The 24,398-nt window shown below is 50.7% G+C and overlaps 1 protein-coding gene across 1 annotated transcript; it reads right to left on the bottom strand.

Annotated features, from left to right (window-relative positions):
* Positions 1-3,394: 3,394 nt before the first annotated feature.
* LOC133629324 (Ig heavy chain Mem5-like) lies at positions 3,395-15,571 on the bottom strand. The gene is given in 8 exon segments (XM_062019971.1): positions 3,395-3,510; positions 3,821-3,883; positions 4,481-4,705; positions 4,708-4,749; positions 10,048-10,106; positions 14,562-14,574; positions 14,896-15,201; positions 15,514-15,571. Coding segments are annotated over 8 exon segments (882 nt in total).
* Between the last annotated feature and the right edge of the window lie 8,827 nt (positions 15,572-24,398).

The raw sequence follows: 24,398 nt of genomic DNA, 5'->3' as shown, positions 1-24,398 counted from the left end.
TTCAAGTGCTGTTAAATTTTACCAACATCAGGACATTTTTAATTGTGCTTCTACTTGTGGTGGTTTAGCCTGATGTCCACCCAGTCATTAAATCACTCCCCCTCCTAAACTGGAGAGAGAGAGAAATAGAACAAAGCACTTGTGAGTTAAGGACAGAGAGCTCACTCAGCAGTGAGCGTCACGGGCAAAACAGACTCAACTTGGGGAGAAAAGGTTTGATTATTACAAAAGAAGAGCAGGGAGATGAGAAATAAAACCATCTGAAAAACCCCTCCCCCCACCCCTCCTCTGGCCAGGACTCCCCTTCCTTCCCCCCAGCAGCGCAGACCATGGGGCTTGTGGTCAGTTCATCACAGATGGACTTTGCCGCTGCTGCTGCTCAGGGAGAGGCCTCCTCACGCTTCCCACTGCTGCACTGTGGGCTCCCTCCCACGGGAGACAGTCCCTCCCCAACTGCTCCAGCGTGGCTCCTTCCCACGGGCTGCAGCTCCTCACCCACTGCTCCAGCCTGGGGCCTGCCATGGGGGCAGCTCCTCACACCCTGCCCCAGCGGGGGTCACCCACCGCCACAACAGTCCCACGGGGACACACTGCTCCAGCCCGGGGCCCTCCCAGGCTCAAACAAGATTTAGAGCCTACATGTCTTCTTTGTCATTTGACATCCATGGCAGTCCTGCAACAGCAGCTGCAATGCTAAAAGCCCACGGTCCCCCAGAGATGCTGTGACTCACCTGCTGTATCATCTCTTTGCATCTCATTTGGACTCCTGAGAACTATCCAGGAAAATGTCATTCCATGGTTTTCATGGAGACACAGAAATGGTACTCCCAATCTGAGTCTTGCCTGAGAGATTGCAAAGTGTGGAGTGCAAGATAAAAAGGTTCAGGGTGATGCCACAAAATCATGATCAAAACAATCTGCTAGTGAATGGCTTCCCCTGATACACAGTATGGTTGTAGGATGAGCTAAAGTATTATGCTGGTTTTGAGTTTGTCACGCACATTTCACTTCTCTTCATACAGTGAGGGTCATCTAGGTGTGTGTAGGGACTGACTAACCTGGAAAAGCTTAATTAAACTGACCTTGCTATGCACTCTGTAGAAGCTGTCTTAAAGCCAGCAGTAGAACAGTCAATATATGAAAAATCTTATTTCCCCTTCAGGATGTGGTTAACTTGTTTTTCAAACAAAGGGGGATTTAGTCTTGCCTGGTGTAACTTAGTCATAAGGTTGACCACAGCATCCTGTCTGTTGCTAGCGAGAGAAAATGAGTCGGGGGATGTGTATGTTGGGGTCTTTTGAATAATAACCAAGTTGCTATGGAAACTGTTTTTCCATCACACCACCTTACATTAATTCCTCTTGGCCTGTTCCTAGTCTCAATGAGTGGAAAAAAACAGGATGCTTTTTTTTCTGAAATGTGCATTTTCCTTCCTCATACTCATATCAAACTGTCTTTTAACTGATTGCTCCTTAGACATGTGCCTTTCTGTTACCATGCAAAAGAAAGATGCATCAGAAAGGCCAGACCTCATTTGAATTTCTATTCTGACTGATCATTAGGTCAGTTGTGTTTCAGCAATCTCCATCTCAAAGTCATAAGAAAAAGCACAGAACAAACCACAGCATTTAGGCTTAGTAAAGCTTTCTTTTGGTCACCACTTTTGTAGCCTAAACTGCTGTGTGCCACACATTTTGCAGAAGAAATGCAGGTTTAATAAAGAAACACTTCCTTGGCTGAACATTATCTGGTTGAATTGAATCACTTCACATCCAACACAGGTCTCATCTACACTATAAAACTGCTGATGCTAAAGCTATCTAAAAATCATTAAAGCTATAAATAGCATCTCCTCTGCCTGAATTCTCTCAGCAGTAATACATCAATAATGCAACATGCCTGTAAATGCTGTTTTTAAAGGGTCATATATCTATGAGGACTGGATTTTTCAAAGCTATTGAAGTGATGCAGAGCTTTATACTAACATGTACTAATAAACCTTATACGAACTTATCGCAATAGTATCACGCTTATTTTTTCAGACAAAATAAATTCACACAGGAGCTGTAAAAAGGTCGTGGTTATCTCCTCACACAACCTCCCGGGTCCTCCAACTTCCTTGAGGGCAGAAACCGGTTCTGCAAGGGGCCAAGTGATATCTCAAGTTGCCCAAAGATCAGGGGTGAGAAAGCCTCAGGACTTATCAGCCTTCATCTCCCGAGGCCCCAAAGACCATCACCGGGAGACACCACGCAAAGGAAAGGAAGAAAAGACCTAATTTACATGCCAAATCGGGGACAGGTTGTGTCTTTGTCTAGGTGGATAATGTCATCATACGATTTTGTGACTTTGTAACAAATATAAGTCAAGCAAGTTGCCCAGTCGGGTGGGCAAGTTTATACACCCCCTGCCCCCACCGTGCCGAATAAACATCCTTCCTTATCACTCTTGGAGTGACAGAGTCTGTTTCCGCGAGTCAGAAGCAGGTTGGATGCTGCTGTCTAGAAGTGAGAACAGTGGCGTGATCAACTTCTACTTAGCAGGGGGTTAAGAAAAAATACAGTCTCCTCAGTTCACAGAGAAAAAGAAACAGCAAAAGCAGCTACAAGTCTTGAAATGAAATCCACTGGCCAGGCAGGACTCGGCAGTACGGAAGGTCTGAAGGGGAGGGTGCTCTGCTGTCTTCTGCGTGGTTGTTGTCAGTAGATTTGACGTTGGCCGTTTGACCCGTTGTGCTGCTGGGACAAGCTCTCCAGCTGCTCTTCACAGTGCTGCTGCCTTGTTTCCACATCGGCCCTTTAATGCAACCGGGGCTACATGCCATTGTCTGACAGCTGTGAGATCAAGACAGGCAGACACTCACAAAGCTTAACCTGGACTATCTTTTGTGCCTCTTTGTATACCTTAATTTAAAAAGCCTCCCCTCTCCTCTCTCTCCTCCCACTACTTCACATGTCAGTGTTTTCAGAGCCTTGCTTTTAACCCCTTATTTGTGTTCATTTTTCTCCAGGCTTTGTGCTCTACCACTTGAAACAGTCAGTGAGATCTCTCTCAGGCACTTCTGGTAATACCTGAGTTGTTCTGGCAAAGAAAGTTTGCTGCAAAGAAAATTTGGGTACCAGACAGCAAGAACTGAGCTTTGGATATGAAAGGGGCTGTTTTCTTGGTGGTTTGGGAGTGACAATGGGACGATTTTCAGGTGGATTTTTTTGGTTGTTGTTGGGGATGAGGTTTAGATAAGCATTGTGCTTTTTCCCAGAAACCTACAAGAGTTATTTAAAGGGAGCAGGAGCAGGTGAACAGGTGTAATGACAGAGAACTACAAAAAGACAAGGGGTCATTCCTGGCATGAGCTTCCAGTTTTTCTATAGATCAAGCTATGTGCTTCCTTACCTCAGAAAAGAAACAGCTTGATGCTCATGAGTGCATTGAAGGCAATACTTTTTGCCAGCAGGACTCTCAAGCCCAACACAGTCACAGAGAGCATGTTTGTTTTCTCCCCTTCAGCATCTGTTCAGTGATAGAGAAAAGATGAGAGAGATCATGGTCTAGATTTGGATATCGTGACACTGTCAGAAAGTGGGAAAAAAACCAAACCCAAAGGTTATCGATTCAGGGGAAGATGACAGAGATACATGACAACAACATGGGAGGAGGATATCTGTCTACACTGGGTTTTGCTTTATGATGCTTGTCTGCTGCTAAAGCAGCTGCCTTTTAAAGCAGCTGTATTTTGATTCCCCTACCCCTGAGAAAATAGATTTGCATGCATTTACCACCAACATTGTCATGTATCTTCACAATCTATTAGGTAACTAACCTTGCATAGAGATGTCTGTGGTGTTGCAAATGTTCCCTGTTACTGATTCTTCAGCCTCCTTTTCTGTAGCATGATAATAAAAAAACGTTACAAATGATAGTCACATTTTTAAAAGGATTAAACAAAATGTTCACATGACCCTTCCCATAGGAACACTGGGCAGTACAGCCTGAGGCTCCGCTGACCACTCACTAATTCTAAGATTAATGAAGAGGAGGAGATTTCTCCATGCATTTGCAGAAAACAGAAGAATTATTGAATTGCTTTGGGTTTAGTGTTTGAATGAGTAAAAAAATCAATCCCCTTTTTCAAGAAAAAGAAACAAAATCCCACCACTGTAACTTTTTGCTGTGTTTACAAAGGCTATTTCAGGCTGTGCCAAGATGTTTGCTTCCAGGGGGAAACTATTTAGTCATAACTAAATGTGCATTTTTAAAAAAGACTGTGCCTTACTTTTCTCCCAAAAAAAGTAACTCCAAGTTGTTAAACAGTTCAGATTGTTTATGCTTTTAAACATCTGTCATCTCCACTTGCTCATGTACCAGATGTCTTCCCCATTTCTGCTGGTTACCCAGCACAGCACTCACTAGCAGGAGAAACAGCAAGCATCAGAAGATGCTGCCTCCAGAAATAAGCTGCAGCTGTACCACAAAACTGTACCTAGCAATGCTTCTTTGCCATCGTGTTTGGCTGTGCAAGCCACCTCTGTGCCTTTTGTTGCACTGACCACCTTAATGGTATCGTACAACCCTTCTGATGTCAAAACGGGTGTATTTTGCTCATATATGGCTTCATTAGAGGACACCTCCAAGATGACATTCTTTGTATAGAACTTCCTTGCCAAACAAGCTACTTTCTCGGTGTTGCCATCTTCTTCCAGTTTCTCGACTTCACCACAATGACTTGTGGGTCAGAACTCCTTATGTTGTCTGTAAAAAAAATAAAGCATTGTTTGGGCATGGTTTGGTTTGATTGCCAACTTGTCTGAGGTGCTGTCACTTAAAGTTCATATATACTCCAGCTGTGACTAATTCCTGGCTTTATCAATGACTAACTGCCTTTTCTTCCTCATTATTTCTTACTGCTGCTTCTAAAAGATCAGATAAAGGCAGAGAGTAGGGGTTTTTATGGGAGCTTTCAGTTCACAGGATTCTAAGCCTCCTTTTTTCCAAAGCTCATTCTTTATTTATAAGTAAAGGACTTGCAAACCAGAAGAGAACATTTATTTATTCCCTTCCAAGAGTCAAATTACACCGCTTTCTCAACAATTTAATTCCTAAAAATAACACTTTGATCAAGGACTGTCTTGCATATTCCAGAGACATAGGAGAATAACTGGTTTTCCTTAACTCTCCCTCCCCTCCCCCAAATCTTCTCCTGATGTGGCTAAAAGGTTTAACCACAGCAAGAGTAACAGGACAAAGAGATGTCAGTTTGTTGCTTCACTATTGTGCAAAGTTACCCCAATGAATGACGTTGCAGAAATGAAGTGCTGCTGCTGGACTGGGGGACAAGGTTGATCTTTTCTAGAACAAATGCTCAGATGCAAGAACGACTTTTGTCTCTAAGATGGGGAAGTAGGAGAGAAGCAATCAGAAGTCTGTGAATTGTGGATCTCCACTTCTCCAGGAGTTCCTGACAAGGTCAAGAACTTTCAGCTGTGGGGAAAGTTTTCCTCACTAGACATTGCACGTGCTGTGAGCTATTCCGACACATCAGGAGACAATGAAAAAGAGTAATACTGGTACTTGGTTCAACAAAAATTCTTTTGCTTGTTCTGAAAAGTGTGACCTTTCTCATCCATCTGCTGTGACATATTGTTTGTTCCACAGCTCCAGGGGCAGTTAGAAGTATAATGCAGAATTGGTATAATAAACTGATTTGAAGGGAAGAACAACCCGAGGCCAATGAACTTCTGATGTCCATGGACAAATCTTCTTACAAGCTTCCTTAAATTAGTGCAATAACCTTCAGAGGTAATGTTTTAGTGTTAAGAAACCAACAAACTTCAAGGCATGACAAATGTGCCCGAGCATTGGAGCTTTGAAAGAGCTTAAAAGATGCTGATAAGCTTTCAGAGGATTTGAAATCCCTGCTCTCTCATCTTTCCAAAGAGTTACTCTGAAACTTTTATATACTTTTCTTTTTCAGTTTCGAAGGCATTTTAGAGTTCAGTTCCCAATTCCAAGCAACACACATGAATGATAAAGGTTTCACAACTGCAGAAGCCTTAATTTCAACTACACAGCAGCAGCCTTCTCAAGGAATTTCTTATGACATACAAGTAATGAAACATGATTGCTTAAACTTGAAAGAGATGTCTTTTCAGGAAACAGTGGTCTCAAAATGATTCAGTAGCCAATAAATCATTGTGATTTCTTGAAAAATAAAATATCTTTGCCCTCAGATCATAGATGGAGAAACCAGGCTGGTTCCACATACAAATGTCAGGACAAGATTAGCAACATGAATTTTGATAAAATCAAGAAACTGCAGGGAATCATCCAGCGTGCTTCCTTGCCAGACAGAGCTCAGCTTATGAAGGCTGGTTAGACAGACAAGAAAAGATTTACATGTCCAGCTTGTCAGGAGCATGCTGATGGATCTCTTTGCTAAAAAGAGGTGCATTAGGCTTTGAATTTTGCATGGCATCTGCCTTGCAGGGTGGTCAAAAGATCTTCCAGGTGTAACATTTTTCTCAATACAGGACTTTTTTAAGGTTGGATCAAGGGGCTCTGATTTTACTCTCTTTGCCACCGGTACCCCAATACTGAACAACTGAGGTGAAAGCCAAGTAGTACTCTGACATAGCTTCACCTACAGCAGATACCAAACAGGAATCAAACATTCACTGAATTCAGCTGACCTATTCAGTTTAACCCCAACTCTGAATAATTTAGTGTCAGGAGGTTGGGACGTCCCTTTTTTCTATAGTAAGTAGCAACAGGACAAGGGGTGATGGGATGAAGCTGGAACACAAAAACTTCCACTTGAGTATAAGAAAAATCTATTTTCCTGTGAGGGGAGGGAGCCCTGGCCCAGGCTGCCCAGGGAGGGTGTGGAGGCTCCTTCCTTAGAGCTCTTCAAGACTCACCTGGACATGTTCCTATGTGACCTGATCTAGGTGAACCTGCTTCAACAGGAGGGTTGGACTGGATGATCTCTAAAGGTCCCTTCTAACCCCCACCCTCTGTGATTCTGTGATTCTATGATTAAACTAGTACAGAAATGTTCATAAGGTTCCGTTCAATGCTTTTGTATATCATCCTTCTCTCGTCTCAGTGCTGTGTTTCTGATTCTGACATAATAGAAATTCTTAAGGACTTAAATGTCAGCCTGCACAGAAACTTTATTTCCCTTTAAACTGTCAAAGCATGACTTTAATACTTAAATCATCTAACTGCATATGAGAATGTAATAGATAGAAAGCCTACAGTCTAAGTAGCTACTTTAAGGCATTAGGGAGTCTGAGTTACAACTCAGACAAGGTTAGTACATAAAGGACATCTACTTGGCTCCACAGTCAGTTGAGTGCTGTTCCCAAAAACAAGCGCAGCTCTAATAGTTTAAACATGTCAATCAAAAAAGGCTCATTTTGCTATTCCTCCCACATGCATTTCCTTTCCAGGTGCTGTAACATGGTTCTGCCAGAGTCTGCTAGTCCTGTGGTTTCTTTGTTATCTGAGAAGAGGCTTTTCATTTTTTCTCATCTCCAGCATTTTTAAACAGTCAATATACTAGCAAGCTGCTTCTCTGGCATGATGCACTGGGTAAGACTTTCAGCAGGAGCAAATGTACACAGTGCAACTGTGGTTGATAAAGAGAATTATTTCCAAAAGCATCAACTGAGCCCCATTATTTTGCATTATCTGAAAACACATACACAAATCCCTACAACTGCTTGCTTTTGGGAGGGATTTATGTACATACAGGACTCTTGATGTGAGAAACAAGAGCATCATACCAGCATTTCTGTGAATGTCTGAAATGGCAACACCACTGCTCAGTCTTCCCTCTCCCTGTCTTTTGTTTCCTTCTTGCCACATTCTACTATTCTCTGTGGCATATTTTGCTTCTTTCAACATACAAACAAGCAAATATCATCTTCCAATCAACGTAGAGTGATGTTAAAATAATGGAATCTGGCAGTTTTGTCTGGCCCTACACTTGCAACTGAGGATTTGCTGGTTGGGAGGAACAAATCTTTCTCCAGAATGATAACTTTGTATTCCTTTAGCCCTTTGGAATTTGAAATGGACTTAAATTGTTCCAAAGCAGACATTTATTCCCATGCAAGACACCCAACAGACCTGGACAGATATTAGGCAGCACCTAAGGGAGTCCCAAGGCTTTCTGGAAGGAGAGCAGGATGTTTTAGATACGTAACATTACATGGGACATTTTTGCAGCACTTTAAGGACATGCAGACCTCTAAAAGCATCGTAACAAGTCTTAAGGTATGCACCTGGACGTTCAGGATAACGAAGATCTACTTAACAAATTCACCTCCTGTCCCATTATTCATACTTCCACAAAAAACCTTGGGGTGACATCCACCTATTCTTTACATCATAAAATTCCAAATAGAGCTGGGAAGAACTAAGGCTTGTTATAATCCCTGCTCATCACATTTGCATTTTCAGAGCCTAGGCAACTTCACAGCCAATTTTCTTTCATTCTAAGCAGTCTTAGACATGAGGCAGCTGTGAAAATTTAAGCCCAAGGATATTTAAGCTCCTTTCTCCTCTGTTTCCATGCCAGTGGAATTATTTACCTGGTGAAACTATGAATGTGGTGTTAGTGTCCCTTATGTTAAAGCTAAACATGAAGAGAAATAACAAAATAACTGCCATGCTCCATTCATCTCCTCTTCAGAGGAGCCTGAGGGGTGACCTCATTAATCTTTACAAATCCATAAAGGCTGGGTGTCAGGAAGATGGAGTCAGGCTCTTCTCAGTAATGTCCAATGACAGGACAAGGGGCAATGGGTATAAGCTTGAACATAAGAGGTTCCAAAGAAACAGAAGGAATAATTTCTTCACTGTGAGGGTGAGGGAGCACTGGAACAGGCTGCCTAGGTGGGTTGTAGAGTCTGGGAACATTCAAAACCCACCTGGATGAGTTCCTGTGCTTCTACTCTAGGTGGTCCTGCTCTGGCAGGGGAGTTGGACTGGATGATCTATCGAGGTCCTTTCCAACCCTTAAGAATCTGTAGTGTCAAAAACTAACTTCTTATACCAGAGAGCTAAAGATCCATCTGAAAACATCTCTCCACTGTCAACTCATGACTAAGTTGTTCATTCCTGCTCAAAATGATTCAGTGAAAATCCACTGGAGGGTAAGACACTTCACAGGAAATTTGGGCCAAATTGCTATCCAGTTAACACGTTAAGTAATGTGAGCCAGCAATGTGCCCTCGTGGCCAAGAAGGCCAATGGCACCTTGGGATGCATCAAGAAGAGTGTGGGCAGCAGGTCAAGGGAGGTTCTTCTCCCTGTCTACTCTGCCCTGGTGAGGCCTCATCTGGAGTCCTGTGTCCAGTTCTGGGCTCCTCAGTTCAAGAGGGACAGGGAAGTGCTGGAGAGAGGCCAGTGCAGGGCCACCAAGATGATCAGGGGACTGGAGCATCTTTCATACGAGAAAAGGCTGCGGGACCTGGGGCTGTTTAGTCTGGAGCAGAGGAGACTGAGGGTGGATCTCAATAGTTACAAACATCTCAATGGTGGGTATCAGGAGGTTAGGACATCCCTTTTTTCTATAGTAAGTAGCAACAGGACAAGGGGTGATGGGATGAAGCTGAAACACAAACAGTTCCACTTAAATATAAGAAAAATCTCTTTTCCTGTGAGGTGAGGGAGCCCTGGCCCAGGCTGCCCAGGGAGGGTGTGGAGGATCCTTCCTTGGAGACTGGACATGTTCCTGTGTGACCTGATCTAGGTGGTTCCTGCTTCTGCAGGGGTTTTGGACTGGATGATCTCTAAAGGTCCCTTCCAACCCCACCATTCTGTGATTCTATGAAGTAATGCACACCCAGTGCTTGGGGATGATGGAGCAATAGCAATATATAGAGGCAGCCTTCCTTAGCAGGCTCAAGCTGAGGATTCACCTGGAAACCCTGGACAGAGTGATTATTGCAGCAGAAAGTTCTTACAATGAACCCAAACTCTTAGATTCCTTCGTCCTCCTCCACATTAACAACATTTTACAAATAACATAATGACACTTACTTGGCTCAACTGTGAGAGTCGTCCCACTTCCAAAAATAAGCTTATCTGTCCTCACACTGCTGATACTTACTGCAGTCAATCACTCTTTCCTTGTGGTATTCAAAAATGTTGTAAGAACAGGGGTTGAAAAGCCAGATATTTGTCCTAATCATCCACATGTGCAATCCCATGAGGATTTCCAGATCCACATTTTCTTCCAAAACTGGAAAGGGAAAAACAATAATGAAATAGTTCAATGATTTCAAAGTGAGGACAGAATTTCCAGCTTCTACCTTTCGTCCACCTTTTAGAGACCCTTTGAGCTCTATTCCCAGGATTAATAGAAATATTAAAAGAATGTTGCATTTGCCTCCTTAATCATTTCAGTCACTCAGCTTCTTTTTTCCCCAAAATATGTTGCCTTTTTCCTCCTCTAGGTTTTTGTACAGGACCCTATGCTGTTTATATCATTGTGGTGACCCAGCCACCACAGTGATAGATTTCATTGCAAAAAACTGTCACTTCCTGCTTCTTTACTACTCAGAATTTGGATTCTAGTCATGTGACTTCTTGAGTGGTTTCTGATGCAATACACCACATAAAGAAATGTGATATCAGTAAACAGTGAAGACACATGAAAATCCAGCACTTTTAGTGCTATCTCAAAGCATTTATGACAATCTGCTTCACCTTGAACCTGGTTTCAGTTCTCAGGAGTTTATCTGAGCTCTTATCTGGGCTCTAAAAGTTGGTGTCTGAGGGTCATTTAGTGCCTTAGAAAGTCTTTATGCTGGTTTGAGACAAGGAAGCAGGCAAAATGATTGTTCATAAACACAGACTTATTGTGCACTGTTTGAGCTCAGGATCCAGAGAGGAGAAGACAATGCAGAAAAGCAGGACTGGAGCCCTGGACTTCAGGAGAGCAGAATCTGGGCTCTCCTGCTTAGAAAAATCCCATAGGTTATGGCCTGGGAAAGAAGAGGGCCCTGGAGCTGCTTGATTTTCAGAGATTAACTCCTCCAAGTTCAAGAATGTTTCATCTTGACGATGCAGCAAATGAAGAAACTTTCAAGAACATCTGTGGACCAGTTGCCCCAATCTTACCAATTTCTAACTACTTTCATTCTAAATTTCCTAACTCTTTCTGGACTCTCCAGTATTTATGGTCTCAAAACCTGTTTTCATGGGAAATAACAAACATCACATTTATGAATTGTTAAAACATTCCTTTGGATTAGCTGACAGTGGTTTGATGGAATCTGCCTTGATGTGCTAAAGCTGCTTATGCACTCAGGTATCTGATTTTTACTATCTCTTGAGTTATTTTTATAAGGGTTTTGGAAGGATTTTCCCAATTACTCCAGCACCTTTTTTTGTTTCTCAGTTTCTTTGCTCTTGTGAGCTAGATTATTTGACCACAGTGTTGGCTATTCTGTGGGCTATTATTTATTTACCTAAGCCCTTGGCTGAGCTTGAAGGGGGAAATATCTAGTTATGACTGACCAAAGCTGGCTTTTTAATTGGATCATGGAGCAGTCTCTGCATCTTCACACCCAGTTCTAAGACACAAAACGAAACAGCATTACTTCATCCTATTCACAAATCAGTGACTCCCCACTGATACAGTGGTTCCCCACTGGATTACTCCGTGTTTATTTGCATTACTGTTGTCATTACTCTTTATTGTGTTTAAGTGTTTTCTCCTCCTTATTCCCCCATTCCTCCCAGGAAAATGTTGAGATGTCTGATGTGATACTTTCAGTCTCTTGAAATGTTGGCAGAAGAAAGAGAACAAGCTCTAAATGCCTCCTGTAACAGACCTGGGTACATCCAGGTGCCTCTCTCACAGCCTTTGCCTGCTGCCAAGTCTTCCCAGAGCAGTGAGAACACACCCAGTTTGTCACTGGGCTCTCAGATGCAATTGAACAGCCTTTTCCCTTTGGGTGGCCACAGAAACACACTTGCCATCACAGCCTCCCACAAGTTGTTGCAGTACCTCTATGCCCCTTGCCAGGAAAGTCAGCTCAGAGAGGTGTAGCAAGTGCCTTGCCTTGAGGCCAGCAACAACCATCCATGATGGATTTAACCCCCCTCTTTCCAGGTCTGCTCTGGCCCTGCCTGTGTTGCAAGCACTGTGCCCTTTTCAGCCCTCTGCTGCTGCAGAAACAGGGTCGTGAAGTGACACCCTGTTTCCATGGGGCACCAGAAACCATGGTGTCTCTTTCCCCAAGATGCTGTTTGCTGATGACTCCATCAGCCTCCCACACAATCAGTTCCTTCATCTTGCTCAGAGGCCACCTGGCCAGTGTCTCTCTGCTTCAGTGAGGAGCAACAAACTGTGATCACTCCAAGGAGCAAAGACTGGAGTGATGCTGGTGTAGCATCAGACACTGGACTGGTAGGAGAACTAAATGGTTCTCTGTGAACTCAGCAGAAAAAGTTTAGCAGAGAAATAGAGCTGGCACCAGGAAGGAGGCAACACCTTCCCCTCTTCTGTGTCAGACAGGAGCTTTTTCTGATTTTCCCATTCAAAACAGTAAGTGCATCTGAAGGACAAAGCCCTTTCTTTCCCAAGCTGGGATGGTGAGGAATCCACTCTCCTGCCCCTGGAATGGCTCTGAATGAGCACAGCAAGGACAAGGACCTCTCACAGGCAAGTAGGGAACAACTACACTGCCCTCCTGAAACCTGTTTTTTTTAAGATGGGCTGCAGTGCCCCATGAGCAGTTTCCAGCCCCAGTTACACCACCAGCCCACAAGATGAGTGAGCAGCAGGTTGGTGCATCCCCATCCCACCTCTGCAGAGGCTGGTCAGATGTCCAACACTGCTGTGCCCTGCAGGGATGGCAGGAAGGGAGCCAGGGGCAGGTCAGGCTGCAGCAGCCAGCACAGCTCCACAGAGCCCTGCAGAGCACAGGGGCAAGCTCAGTTCCCAGGAAACATCAACCCTTTCACTTACCTGTGATGGGGAACATCAGCACACACACGGCAGCACACGTGGCCAGAGCTGCTCGCTCTTGCCTCTCTGCCCGCAGATCAGCTCTGCCCACATCTTCCCTGCCTCAGCTTTGGTCACTGTACTCACCCCAGGCAGTGCTACAGGCTGGGACAGAGAGGCTGGAAAGCTGCTCAGAGGGAAAAGACATGAGTGTTAATTGGCAGCAGCTGAACATGAGCCAGCGGTGTGCCCAGGTGCCCAAAAATGCCAATAGATTCCAGGCTTGGGTCAGAAATAGTGTGGCCAGCAGAACCAGTGATGGAGGTAACGCCTCTGTGAAGAACAGATTTGAGAAGGGAGGTTGTTGGTCAGTTGCAAAACTGCAGCAGCCACAGGGAGGGAGAATGTGAAAACATCTGGGCAGACCCCAAGGTCAGTGGAGAAGGAGGGGAAGGAGGGTGCTTAGGCACTGGAAGAAAGACTCCTCTGTGATATGTGGTGAGGACCATGGTGAGGCAGCTGTGCCCCTGCAGTCCATGAGGTCCTCAGGGAGCAGAGACCCACTGGCAGCCCGTGGAGGAGCCCAGGCCGCAGCGGGTGGATGCCTGCAGGAGGCTGTGACTGTGCTGGAAGCTCATCCTGGAGCGAGCTCCTGGCAGCAGCTGGGAGCCTGTGGGGAGGTGCCCGTGCAGAGCAGGTTTGTGTCAGCGCTTGTGAGCCTGGGAGGGCCCCGGGCTGGAGCAGTGTGTCCCCGTGGGACTGTTGTGGCGGTGGGTGACCCCCGCTGGGGCAGGGTGTGAGGAGCTGCCCCCATGGCAGGCCCCAGGCTGGAGCAGTCGGTGAGGAGCTGCAGCCCGTGGGAAGGAGCCACGCTGCAGCAGTTGGTGAGGGACTGTCTCCCGTGGGAGGGACCCCACAGTGCAGCAGTGGGAAGCGTGAGGAGGCCTCTCCCTGAGCAGCAGCAGCGGCAAAGTCCATCTGCGATGAACTGACCACAAGCCCCATGGTCTGCGCTGCTGGGGGGAAGGAAGGGGAGTCCTGGCCAGAGGAGGGGTGGGGGGAGGGGGTTTTCAGACGGTTTTATTTCTCATCTCCTTGCTCCTCTTTTGTAATAATCAAACCTTTTTCTCCCCAAGTTGAGTCTGTTTTGCCTGTGACGCTCACTGCTGAGTGACCTCTCTGTCCTTAACTCACAAGTGGTTTGTTCTATTTCTCTCTCTTTCCTGTCCCATTTAGGAGGGGGAGTGATTTAATGACTTGGTGGACACTGGTCTAAACTACCACAACTCACCTGGCAGCAAAACCTCTCTGGGCAAAAAGAGATGTGCTGTAGGTCCACCCCAAGTTTTCTCTGGAGCAGCACTGCACGCCGTTGCTGCTGGGATTCTGAAGATGGCCCCACAGCTCTCAAGCTGTCCCTTGCTCCTGTTACAGTCTCAGATCTGGGAAAAAAAAGCACAAATTCCCTATTCTGCTCCAAAGCTTCCAAATGACACTGTATTTCCCTCATTTTCTCTACCCAGTCCTCAGGCAGCTAAGTTGTGGGCTACACTGAGTGAGCCTGAGCCATGCCCAAAACCACAGCAAGGCTATTTACAGACCCCACCAGCTGGGCCATGGCTGGGTGGGAACCAAAGCTAACAGCAAAAACTGTTTACAAAGGCAAAAAGGTTATGGAGTGTGACAGGGGTAAGGATCAGCCTGAGACATGGGGAGATGGCAATCAGAAGGGTCAGGACAGAAAGGGACAAAACCAACTGAAATGACCCTTTCAGAATCAACACTGGAAAACTGATGCTGTAACTACACAACTCTCCGGGGAGCAGCACTGAAAAAGTGTGGGAACAGTCCCCAGTTTTGAGGCCCAGAGTTGGGGCAGTGCCAGGAGGTTTCTGCTAAAACTCATTTACATTTCCCGTCCCTGTGTGTGCGAACAGCACAGAAGTAGCGGGCAGAGTCCTGTGGGCTCAGGGCACTTAGAGACAGAGCTGTCCTAAACCGGGAATTGTCCCGGGACACAGAGGCTCGACCATTCACTGCCGGTGCACGTTGAATCAGTGATGAACTAGGGGAGATAAAGGACACCCACTCCAGCCTGCCTCCGGGTGCCTGACGGTACCATCTTATTGCGTATGTCCCGAAGTCGAAGCCGTGTCCGCGGCAGAAGAGGAGCACGGAGTCCCCGGGCGCTCGCTGCCCTCCGCCGGCCTCCACCAGCCTCAGCTGCGCCCACACGCCTGCGGACGGACGGACGGACGGAGAGCGCGGGCATCGGGCACGGCGCGCCCACGGCCCGAGGACGGGCACCCGCCGCCCCAGCGCCCCCCGCCCGGCCCGGACACAGCCGCAACAGCGGGGCAAGCCCCGCACCCGAACCCTCCCTCACCCTGCTCTTCCCTCTCTCCTTCTCACTTTCCCTCGCCCTCTCCCGGCTTCTCCTTCTCTCTCCACCCGTCCCTCTCCCTGTTCTCCCCCTCCCTGTCCCCCTCCCTCCCGCTGCCGCTGCCCCCGCCCCGGGCTCGCCGCCCTCCCCGCCCGCCGCCTCTCACCTGCCGGCCCCAAGGCCAAGCCCGAGCCCAGCAGCCACGGCCCCGGCCCGGCCGCCATCGGCGGAACAAGGGCCCGGCGGGGCCGCACACGAGCCGAGCGGAGCCGAGCTCGGGCCCGCCGCTGCCCGCCCCGTCGCCTCGGCCCCTCGCCGCCACAGCGCCCGCGCCTCTGCCCGAAGCCCGCACGGCCGCCCCGGCCCGGCCCCCCGGCGACAGGGCCCCTCCGCGCAGGAGAAGGGGCGGCGCCACAGCACCGGCGCGGGCTGGCCCCCTGCTCGGCTCCTGCGCACACGCTCAGCCCCTGCCGAACGGTGCTGGCGAGCTTCAGAGCTGCAGGAAACGAGGGGACGGTGCCGCAGATGACCCGACGGCATCAAAAGGCTGCTCCGTTCGATCGGCGCTAAGAGCCGCGGCAGAGATGTGGCGGGGGGAGACGTGCGGGAACGGACAGCATTTGCCTTCAGCACATGTGCGGCTGACAGCGCTCTGCAACGAGCGGCTGATCCAGCGCAGGGTTGTGCTGCTGATAGCCTGAGGCACCTCAGCCGGCTGCAGCAGTGGGCTGCCAGCAGCCTCACAGAGCTCAACAAGCACTTAGGACACATTGCTGCACCGGGAGCAGAACAGCCCTAAGCACCAGGACAGTCCATGCTCACCCAGCTGGAAATAGCTCTGCAGAGAAACACCTCGGGGTTGTGGTGGACACCAAAGTTTCCGTGAGCCAGCAACGTGCCCTGGCGGCAAGGGCAGCCAGCGGCATCACGGGCTTCTCCTCTCTCTACTCCTCCCTCTCCTCCCCGCCTGCGCGCCACCAACAGCCCTGCGCAAGGGACGGGCTGTCAGCCGGCAGCGGCAACTCGCGGGTGTCTCCCCGTGCCCCGCACCCCCAGCCCGCCCTGGCCCCGCTCCCATCCCCTGCCTGCAGGGATCGAGGCACGGTGCTTAAACGATCCTATACACTGCTGTTGCTCCTTGGCCTGTGCCAACCCTAAAGCTGAGGTGGGTAAAGAGAAAGTTGTTGCAATTGCCATGTGTAGTGGGTCTGGGATGGTAGTGACTTTCCACAGCAGCTCCTGCAGTGCTGTGCTTACTGTTGATATCAATACTATGACTAACGCTCGCACAGCATCAGGGCTGTCCCTCCAGCATTCCTTCCCCCACCTTCACCAATAGCTGTGGGTGGGCATGATCTTGGCACGGGCCATGGCCAGGACAGCTGACCCAGGCTGACCAAGGAGATATTCCATACCATATGACGTCAGCTCAGTAATATAAACTGCGGGAGAGGAGCAGGAAGGGGAGGCGAGATGCATTTCTGGCCTTCCCAAAGCAACTGCTACGCGTACCGCAGCCCTGCTTCTCGGGAGGTGGCCGGACATCGCTGCTGATGGGAAGTGGAGAGGAACAGCTTTATCTGCTTCTGCTTTGCTTCCCGCGCGCGGCTTTGCTGCTTCTTTATTAAACTGCTTTTATCTCAACCCACGAGACTCCCATCTTATTTCCTCCCCTTCCCTGACTTGCTGAGGAGGTGGGGGATAAAGCGGTGTGGTGGGCACCTGGCATCCAGCCAGGCTCAAACTACCACAGCGCCGGGCCGGCGGCCCTCCAGGAGTCGCTGGGGGTGGCCCTCGGGAGCAGCGCTGCAGGGCACAAGGGATCACGGGGGCTTTTTCCTGCACGGGCCTTCCCTCCCTGCACCGATGGCAGCAGAAGCGAGGAGCTTCCAGCCTCTTTGGGAACCATCCCGTGTCCCCGGCGCATCGTCACATAAAGGATGTCTCTGCTGATCTGACTTGGTGTAGAGAAGTTTGTCTGCCCCAGCACATTTGCAACAACCTCACTCAATGGAGATGAGAGAGTCTGAGGCCCCCACACACACACTTGCTGCCAGTTCATGATGAAAACCCTGGAGATTTGTTCCCCACGCATTCACAAGGTCTGTTGCAATCTTCCCGCGCAGCTGCTGGGCTGTTCCTCCTGCCCCTGCCTACATTTCTGTACTCTAGTTCCATTGGCTCTTATCTCTTTGACAACTTCCATCTCTTCTATCAGTTTCTAACCATCCTTTGACCAATTCTGTCTGTCTCTTTAGGATCACCCCAATTCAAGCTAACTTGAGGCCAGGCTGATTTGTTCAGGCTATAGGGTTTATGGCACATTCCTGCCAAATCTCTTCTCTCTGGACTGAACAACTCTCAACGGCATGTCACCATCAACTGAAGCTTTGACCTTGAACAAATATTGGAGAATGTTGACACACATTACCCACATTTTTCCTGACCCTGAACACTGATTTCCTCACACACATCACACCAGAGGGGCTTCAAATACCCTGGACACTGATTCCCTCACACACATCACACCAGAGGGGCTTCAAACACCCTGGACACTGATTCCCTCACACACATCACACCAGAGGGGCTTCAAACCTTTTATGTTCACACACTGGGCACAAATCATTTCCCACAGACACACACTGACTGTTACAGAACAGTGGGGAGAGCAGCGGGGAGGGTGCTGCAGCGGCCGGCTCTGCAGGAGGCCTCAGTTTGATCCCTCACCAGTGACCTCTCCTCTTTCCTCTCCTTCCTTCCCCTGTTGCCATGTTGGGCTCCCTGGCCTCACCTTCCCTCTGTGCCCTGAGGCGAGCCCGCCTCTGATTGGCTGCGGGGCTGTCACTGCCCTGGCTGGGCCCGCCCTCCCTGAGGCAGCGTTTTCTCTGATTGGCTGAGGAGCTGTCACTCTCTCCTGGGCTGGGCCCGCCCTCCCTGAGGCGATGATGTCTCTGATTGGCTGCGGGGCTGCCACAGCTGTGGCTGGGCCCGCCCTCCCTGGGGCGCCGCCGCCTCCGATTGGCCGCGGCGCACACGTCAATCACGGCTGTGCCCGCGTCCTGGGCTGCCATTGGCTGTGCGGGGCTCTGGCTCCCCTGTGGGCAGCCGCTGCCAGGACAGCAGCTCTGCCTCTGGGCTCGGCGCTGCCCGAGCCAGGCTGTAACAAAGACGCGATGGACGCGGAGGGACAGGAGAAAGCCCCCAGCCCTTCAGGAAGGTCTCAGAGCAGCCTGTCAGGCAGCAAGGGCTGGGAGGGTGGAACTTGGCTGGCTGACATGGATCCTAGGACCTCTCTACAAGGGTAGGACACCCGGGGCTGAGGGCTTCCTTCTATCCCTCAGCGTCCTGGCGTTTGCAGGGTGGGCTGAGCACACTCGCTGTGCACCATGAGGGACACCTCACACCGCAAAAGAGGGAAGTGGGGCAGAGCTTGGCTGGCTGAAAGGGTCCCCTGGCATCTCTCTGGAGGGGAAGGAAAGCTGCGACTGCCGGCGTTCCTCTGCCGCTCAGGCTCTGCCGCTGATTTCTTGTCTCCGAGCCCCTCCTGGCAGAGCAGCCGTCCTGCATGCGACTGACACCCCTCCCGCAGCCAAAGGGACGAGCAAAGTCTCTCACAGCCAGCCAGACTCCACATCTTGTCCCACAACACTCCAGCAAAAGACACCTTTCCCCTCAAAAACCCACCTGAACCCCACTTTTCCCCTCAAAACCTCACCCAAACGCCACTTTTCCCCTCAGAATCAGGAATTGTTTGGTGGTTAAAGCCCCTGAAGCTGCTGCAGTCCCAGCGCTCCCCACACCCTGCCCAGCCCAGCACTGACCCACGGCCTCAGCACCTCAGCCCCACGGCTTTGGGGTCCCTCCAGGGCTGGGCACTACCCCAGCTCCCTGGGCAGCCTGGCACAGGGGCTCACACCCCTCTCAGGGAAATGGTTCTGCCTCAGCTCCAGCCTCAACTCCCATCCAAACTGCACTTATTCCCCTCAAAACTCCACCAATAACTCCACTTTGCCCTCAAATCTCTACTAAACTCCCACTTTCTCCCTCAAAACTCCACCAAAAACCCACTTTTTCCCCTCAATTCTCCACTAAACTCCCACTTTCTCCTCAAAACTCCACCAAAACCCCCTTTTCCCCTCAATTCTCCACTAAACTCCCACTTTCTCCTCAAAACTCCTTGAAAACCCCACTTTTCCCCTCAAATCTCCACTAAACTCCCACTTTCTCCTCAAAACTTCTTAAAAACCCCGCTTTTTCCCCACAAAACCCCCAAAGCCCCACTTTTCCCCTCAAAACTCTAACAAACACTTTTTCCTCTAAATTCCAAGAAATCCTTTTTTTTTTTTTCCCACAATACTCCACCAAAATCCTACTTTTTCCCTCAAAACTCCTTCAAGATATGACTTTTTCCCTCCAAAACACCACAAAAACCCCACTTTTTCCTCAAAACTCCACTGAAACCCCTTTTTTCCTCAAAACTCCATCAAAATCCCACTTTTTTACTCTGAAAGCCCCCAAACCCCCAGTTTTTCCCTCCAAACTCTGACAGAATCTCAATTTGCCTTCAAAATTGCACCACAACTCCATCAAAAACCCCCTTTTCCCCTCAAATCTCTACTACCACTTTTTCCCTCAAAACCCCTTCAAAACCCAACTTTTTCCCACCAAAACACACCTTTTCCCCTCAAAGGTCCACTGAACTCCACCTTCTCCCCTCAAAACCCCCCTTTTATCCCTTAAGACCCCAAAACCTCCCCTCTTTCCCCTCAAAACCTCCGTTTTTCCCCTCAACCTCCCCCTTTTCCCCTCAAAACCCCCTCTTTTAACCCTTAAGACCCCAAAACCTCCCATTTTCCCCTCAAAACCGCATTTTTTTTCCATCAAACCCCCATTTTCCCCTCAAAACCCCTCTTTTATCCCTTAAGACCACAAAAACTCCACAGTTTCTCCTCAAAACCCCCTTTTTGCCCTCGAAGGACCCCTTTCATCCCTTAAGATCCCCAAATCTCTCCTTTTTCTCCTCAAAACCTCCCTTTTTCCTTCTAAAACCCCCTTTTTCCTCTCAAAAACTCTTTTAACCCTTAAGACCCCAAAACTTCCCCCTTTTCCCCTCTAAACCTCCCTTTTATTCCTTAAGACCCCCAAACCCCCCTTTATCCCCTCAAAATCTCTGTTTTTCCCCTCAATGCCCCCTTTTTCCCTTCAAAACCTCTCTTTTATCCCTTAAGATCCCCAAACCTCCCTTTTTTCACCTCAAAACCACTTTTTATCCCTTAAGATCCTAAAACTCCCCCTTTTTTGCCCTCAAATCTTGCCTTTTATCCCCTAAGACCCCAAACCTTCCTTTTTCCCCTCAAAACCACCTTTTATCCCTTAAGATCCCCAATCTCCCCCCCTTTCCCCTCAAAACCCCCCTTTTATCCTTTAAGACTCCACAACTCTCCCTTTTTCCCCCAAAAGTCTCCTTTTATCCCTTAAGACCACAAAATCTCCCCTTTTTCCCCTCAAAACCCTTTTTCCCCTCAAATCCTTCGTTTTTCCCCTCACCCCAGCCCTTTTTCCCTCAAACTCAACTTTTTCCCTCAAAACTCCACCAAAACTCCCCTTTTCCCCTCAAAACTCCTCTAAACTCCCACTTTTGCCTCAAAACTTCACCAAACCTCACGTTTTGGCTCAAAACTGCCCCCAAACCCCCCTTTTTCCCCTCAATACCCCACTTTTGCCCCTCAAGACCCTCAAACACCCCATTTATCTCCTCAAAACTCCCCCAAAACCTCCCTTTTTCCCCCTCAAAACCTCTCTTATCCCTTAAGACCCCAAAACCTCCCCATTTTCTCCTCAAAACCCCCTTTATCCCCTCAAAACCCCCCTTTTCGACTCAACCCCCCCTTTTATCCCTTAAGACCCCAAAACCCCCCTTTTTCCCCTCAATACCCCTCTTTTATCCCTTAAGACCCCAAAACCCCCCTTTTCCCCTCAAAACCCCTCTTTTATCCCTTTAGACCCCAAAACCTCCCATTTTCCCCTCAAAACCTCCATTTTTCCCCTCAAACCCCCCCTTTTCCTCTCAAAACCCCTCTTTTATCCCTTAAGACCCCAAAACCCCTTTTTCCCCTCAAAACGCCCTTTTTCCCGCCTTTAGACCCAAAGCCGCCCCTTTTCCCCTCAGCGCCAGGCCCCGCCCCTCCCCTCGGCCCGTCCATTTCTCACGGGGGGGGGTGCGAAACAAACCCCCCTCATTTTATACAAAACCTTTATTCTGTAACAGTGTGTGTTGGGGTGGGGGGTCCCCCAAACCTCCCCCCGCGACCCCCCAACACTGAGAGGGGGGGAGCACAGCGGGTGCCAAGGGGGGACACACACATAGGTGCCCCCCCCCCCGCCATCATCCCGAGGGCCACAATGCCGCCCCCCCCCCCCCGCCTTAAATCTCTTGATCTACACAATAAATACGGCGGGGGGCGGCTCAGGCGCGGGGAGGCAGCGGCGGGGCCAGGCCGGGGGGGCACAGGCAGCGGAACGAGCCCGCGGTGTCGAGGCAGCGGCCGGGCTGGCAGCGGGGGGGGCCCGAACACTCGTCCACGTCTGGGGAGGGCGGCGGCACAGAAGGGGTTAATGGGGTATTGGGGGGGGGGGATGGGGAGGGGGGTGGATGGGGAGGGCTCAGGGTGCTGGGGAGGGGGTTTGGGTGCTGAGGAAGGAGTTTTGGAGGGGGGCTGGGTGCTGGGGAGGGGGTTTGGGTGCTGGGGAGGGGGTTTAGGTGCTGGGGAAGGAGTTTTGGAGGGGGTTTGGGTGCTGAGGGAGGGGGTTTGGGTGCTGAGGAGGGCCCTGGGAGCTAGGGAGGGGATTTGGGTGCTGGGGAGGGGATTTGGGTGCTCGGGAGGGCATTTGGGTGCTGGGGAGGGGGATAGGGAGGGGGTTTGGATGCTGAGGGAGGGGGTTTGGGAGGGGGCCTGGGTGCTGAGGGAGGGGGTTTGGGTGCTGGGGAGGACTCTGGGTGCTGGGGAAGGGGACCCGAGTGCTGGGGAGGGGATCAGGGTGCTGGGGAGGGGGTTTGGGTGCTGGATTGGGCTCAGGGTGCTGGGGAGGGGGATAGGGAGGGGCTTTGGGTGCTGGGGAAGGAGTTCGGGAGGGGGTTTGGGTGCTGGGAAGGGGTTTTGGGTATTGGGGGAAGGGCTCAGGGTACTGGGGAGGGGGTTTGGGTGCTGGGGAAGGAGTTTTGGAGAGGGGCTGGGTGCTGGGGAGGGCTCTGGGTGCTGAGGGAGGGGGTTTGGGTGCTTGGGGAAGGGGTTTGGGTGCTGGGGGAGGGCTCAGGGTGCTGGGGAGGGGGATAGGGAGGGAATTTGGGTGCCGAGGAGGGAATTTGGGAGGGGGTTGGGTGCTGGGGCAGGGCTCTGGGTGCTGGGGCGGGCTCAGTCTTGAAAGGGGGCTCCTGGTGTTGGGGGGTGGTCAGGGTGCTGGGGGAGGGGTCAGTCTGGTTGGGGGGGTCAGACTGAAAGGGGGCTCAGGCTGATTTGAGGGAGTCAGGCTGGTTTGGGGGCTCAGGCTGGTGTGGAGGTGTCTGTTTTGGGGGGCTCAATCTGGTGTGGGGGTGTCTGTGTTTTGGGGGGCTCAGGCTGGTTTGGGGGGTTCAGGCTGGTTTGGGGGTGTCTGTGTTTTGGAGGGCTCAGGCTAATTTTGGGGGGCTCAGGCTGGTGTGGGGGTGTCTGTGTTTTGGAGGCTCAGGCTGGTGTGGGGGTGTCTGTGTTTTGGGGGGCTCAGGCTGGTTTGGGGGCTCAGTGTGTTTTGAGGGTCTCAGTCTGGTTTGGGGGCTCAGGCTGGTTTGAGGGCTCAGTCTGATTTGGGGGTGTCAGTGTGTTTTGGGGGGCTCAGTCTGATTTGGGGGCTCAGGTTGGTTTTGGGGGGCTCAGTGTGTTTTGGGGGACTCAGGCTGGTGTAGGGGTGTTTGTGGTTTGGGGGGCTCAGGCTGATTTGGGGGGCTCAGGCTGGTTTTGGGGGCCTCAGGCTGGTGTGGGGGTGTCTGTGTTTTGGGGGGCTCAGGCTTGTTTGGGGGGCTCAGGCTGGTGTGGGGGTGTCTGTGTTTTGGGGGGCTCAGGCTGGTGTGGGGGTGTCTCACCGACACAGTCGAGCTGCGCCGGGTCCAGCCGGTAGCCGGGGTCGCAGCTGCAGGTGAAGCCGTCGGGGAGCCGGACGCAGCGCCCGTGGCGGCACCCACTGAGCACCCCACACTCCTCCCCTGGGGCTGGGGGGGTCAGGCTGGGGGTCAGCACCCCAAAATCCACCCCCTCAGGCTGGTTTGGGGGTGTCTGTATTTTGGAGGGCTCAGGCTGGTTTTGGGGGGCTCAGGCTGGTTTGGGTGACAGTGTATTTTGGGAGGCTCAGAGTGGTGTGGGAGTGTCTGTGTTTTGGGGGGCTCAGGCTGGTTTAGGGGGCTCAGGCTGGTGTGGGGGTGTCTGTGTTTTGGGGGGCTCAGGCTGGTGTGGGGATGTCTGTGTTTTGGGGGGCTCAGGCTGGTTTTGGGGGACAGTGTGTTTTGGGGGGCTCAGGCTGGTGTGGGGGTGTCTGTGTTTTGGGGGGCTCAGGCTGGTGTGGGGGTGTCTGTGTTTTGGGGCGCTCAGGCTGGTGTGGGGGTGTCTCACCGACACAGTCGAGCTGCGCCGGGTCCAGCCGGTAGCCGGGGTCGCAGCTGCAGGTGAAGTCGTCGGGGAGCCGGACGCAGCGCCCGTGGTGGCACCCAGTGAGCACCCCACACTCCTCCCCTGGGGCTGGGGGGGTCAGGCTGGCGGTCAGCACCCCAAAATCCACCTCCCCTCCACCCCACCCCCTCCCCAAACTCACCCTCTTCCTCTTCCTTCTCCTCTTCCTCCTCCACCAAGGCTCCGTGGGCTTGGTAGGACCAGGCGTGGGGGTCGGGGTGGGGGTCAGGGTGGGGATCGGGGGGTTCATAACGGGGTCCCCGAGGTCGGTGAGGGATGAAACGTAAAGGGGGGGCCTCAAAATCATCCCCCTCGTACCGGGGGGGGGGGGCTGTAAAGAGGATCGTGAGCGCCG

The sequence above is a fragment of the Colius striatus genome, unplaced genomic scaffold (assembly GCF_028858725.1).
Source record: "Colius striatus isolate bColStr4 unplaced genomic scaffold, bColStr4.1.hap1 scaffold_38, whole genome shotgun sequence".
Taxonomy (NCBI): domain Eukaryota; kingdom Metazoa; phylum Chordata; class Aves; order Coliiformes; family Coliidae; genus Colius; species Colius striatus.
Note: the sequence above shows the minus strand (reverse complement) of the source record. Positions and strands in the feature narration are given on the sequence as shown.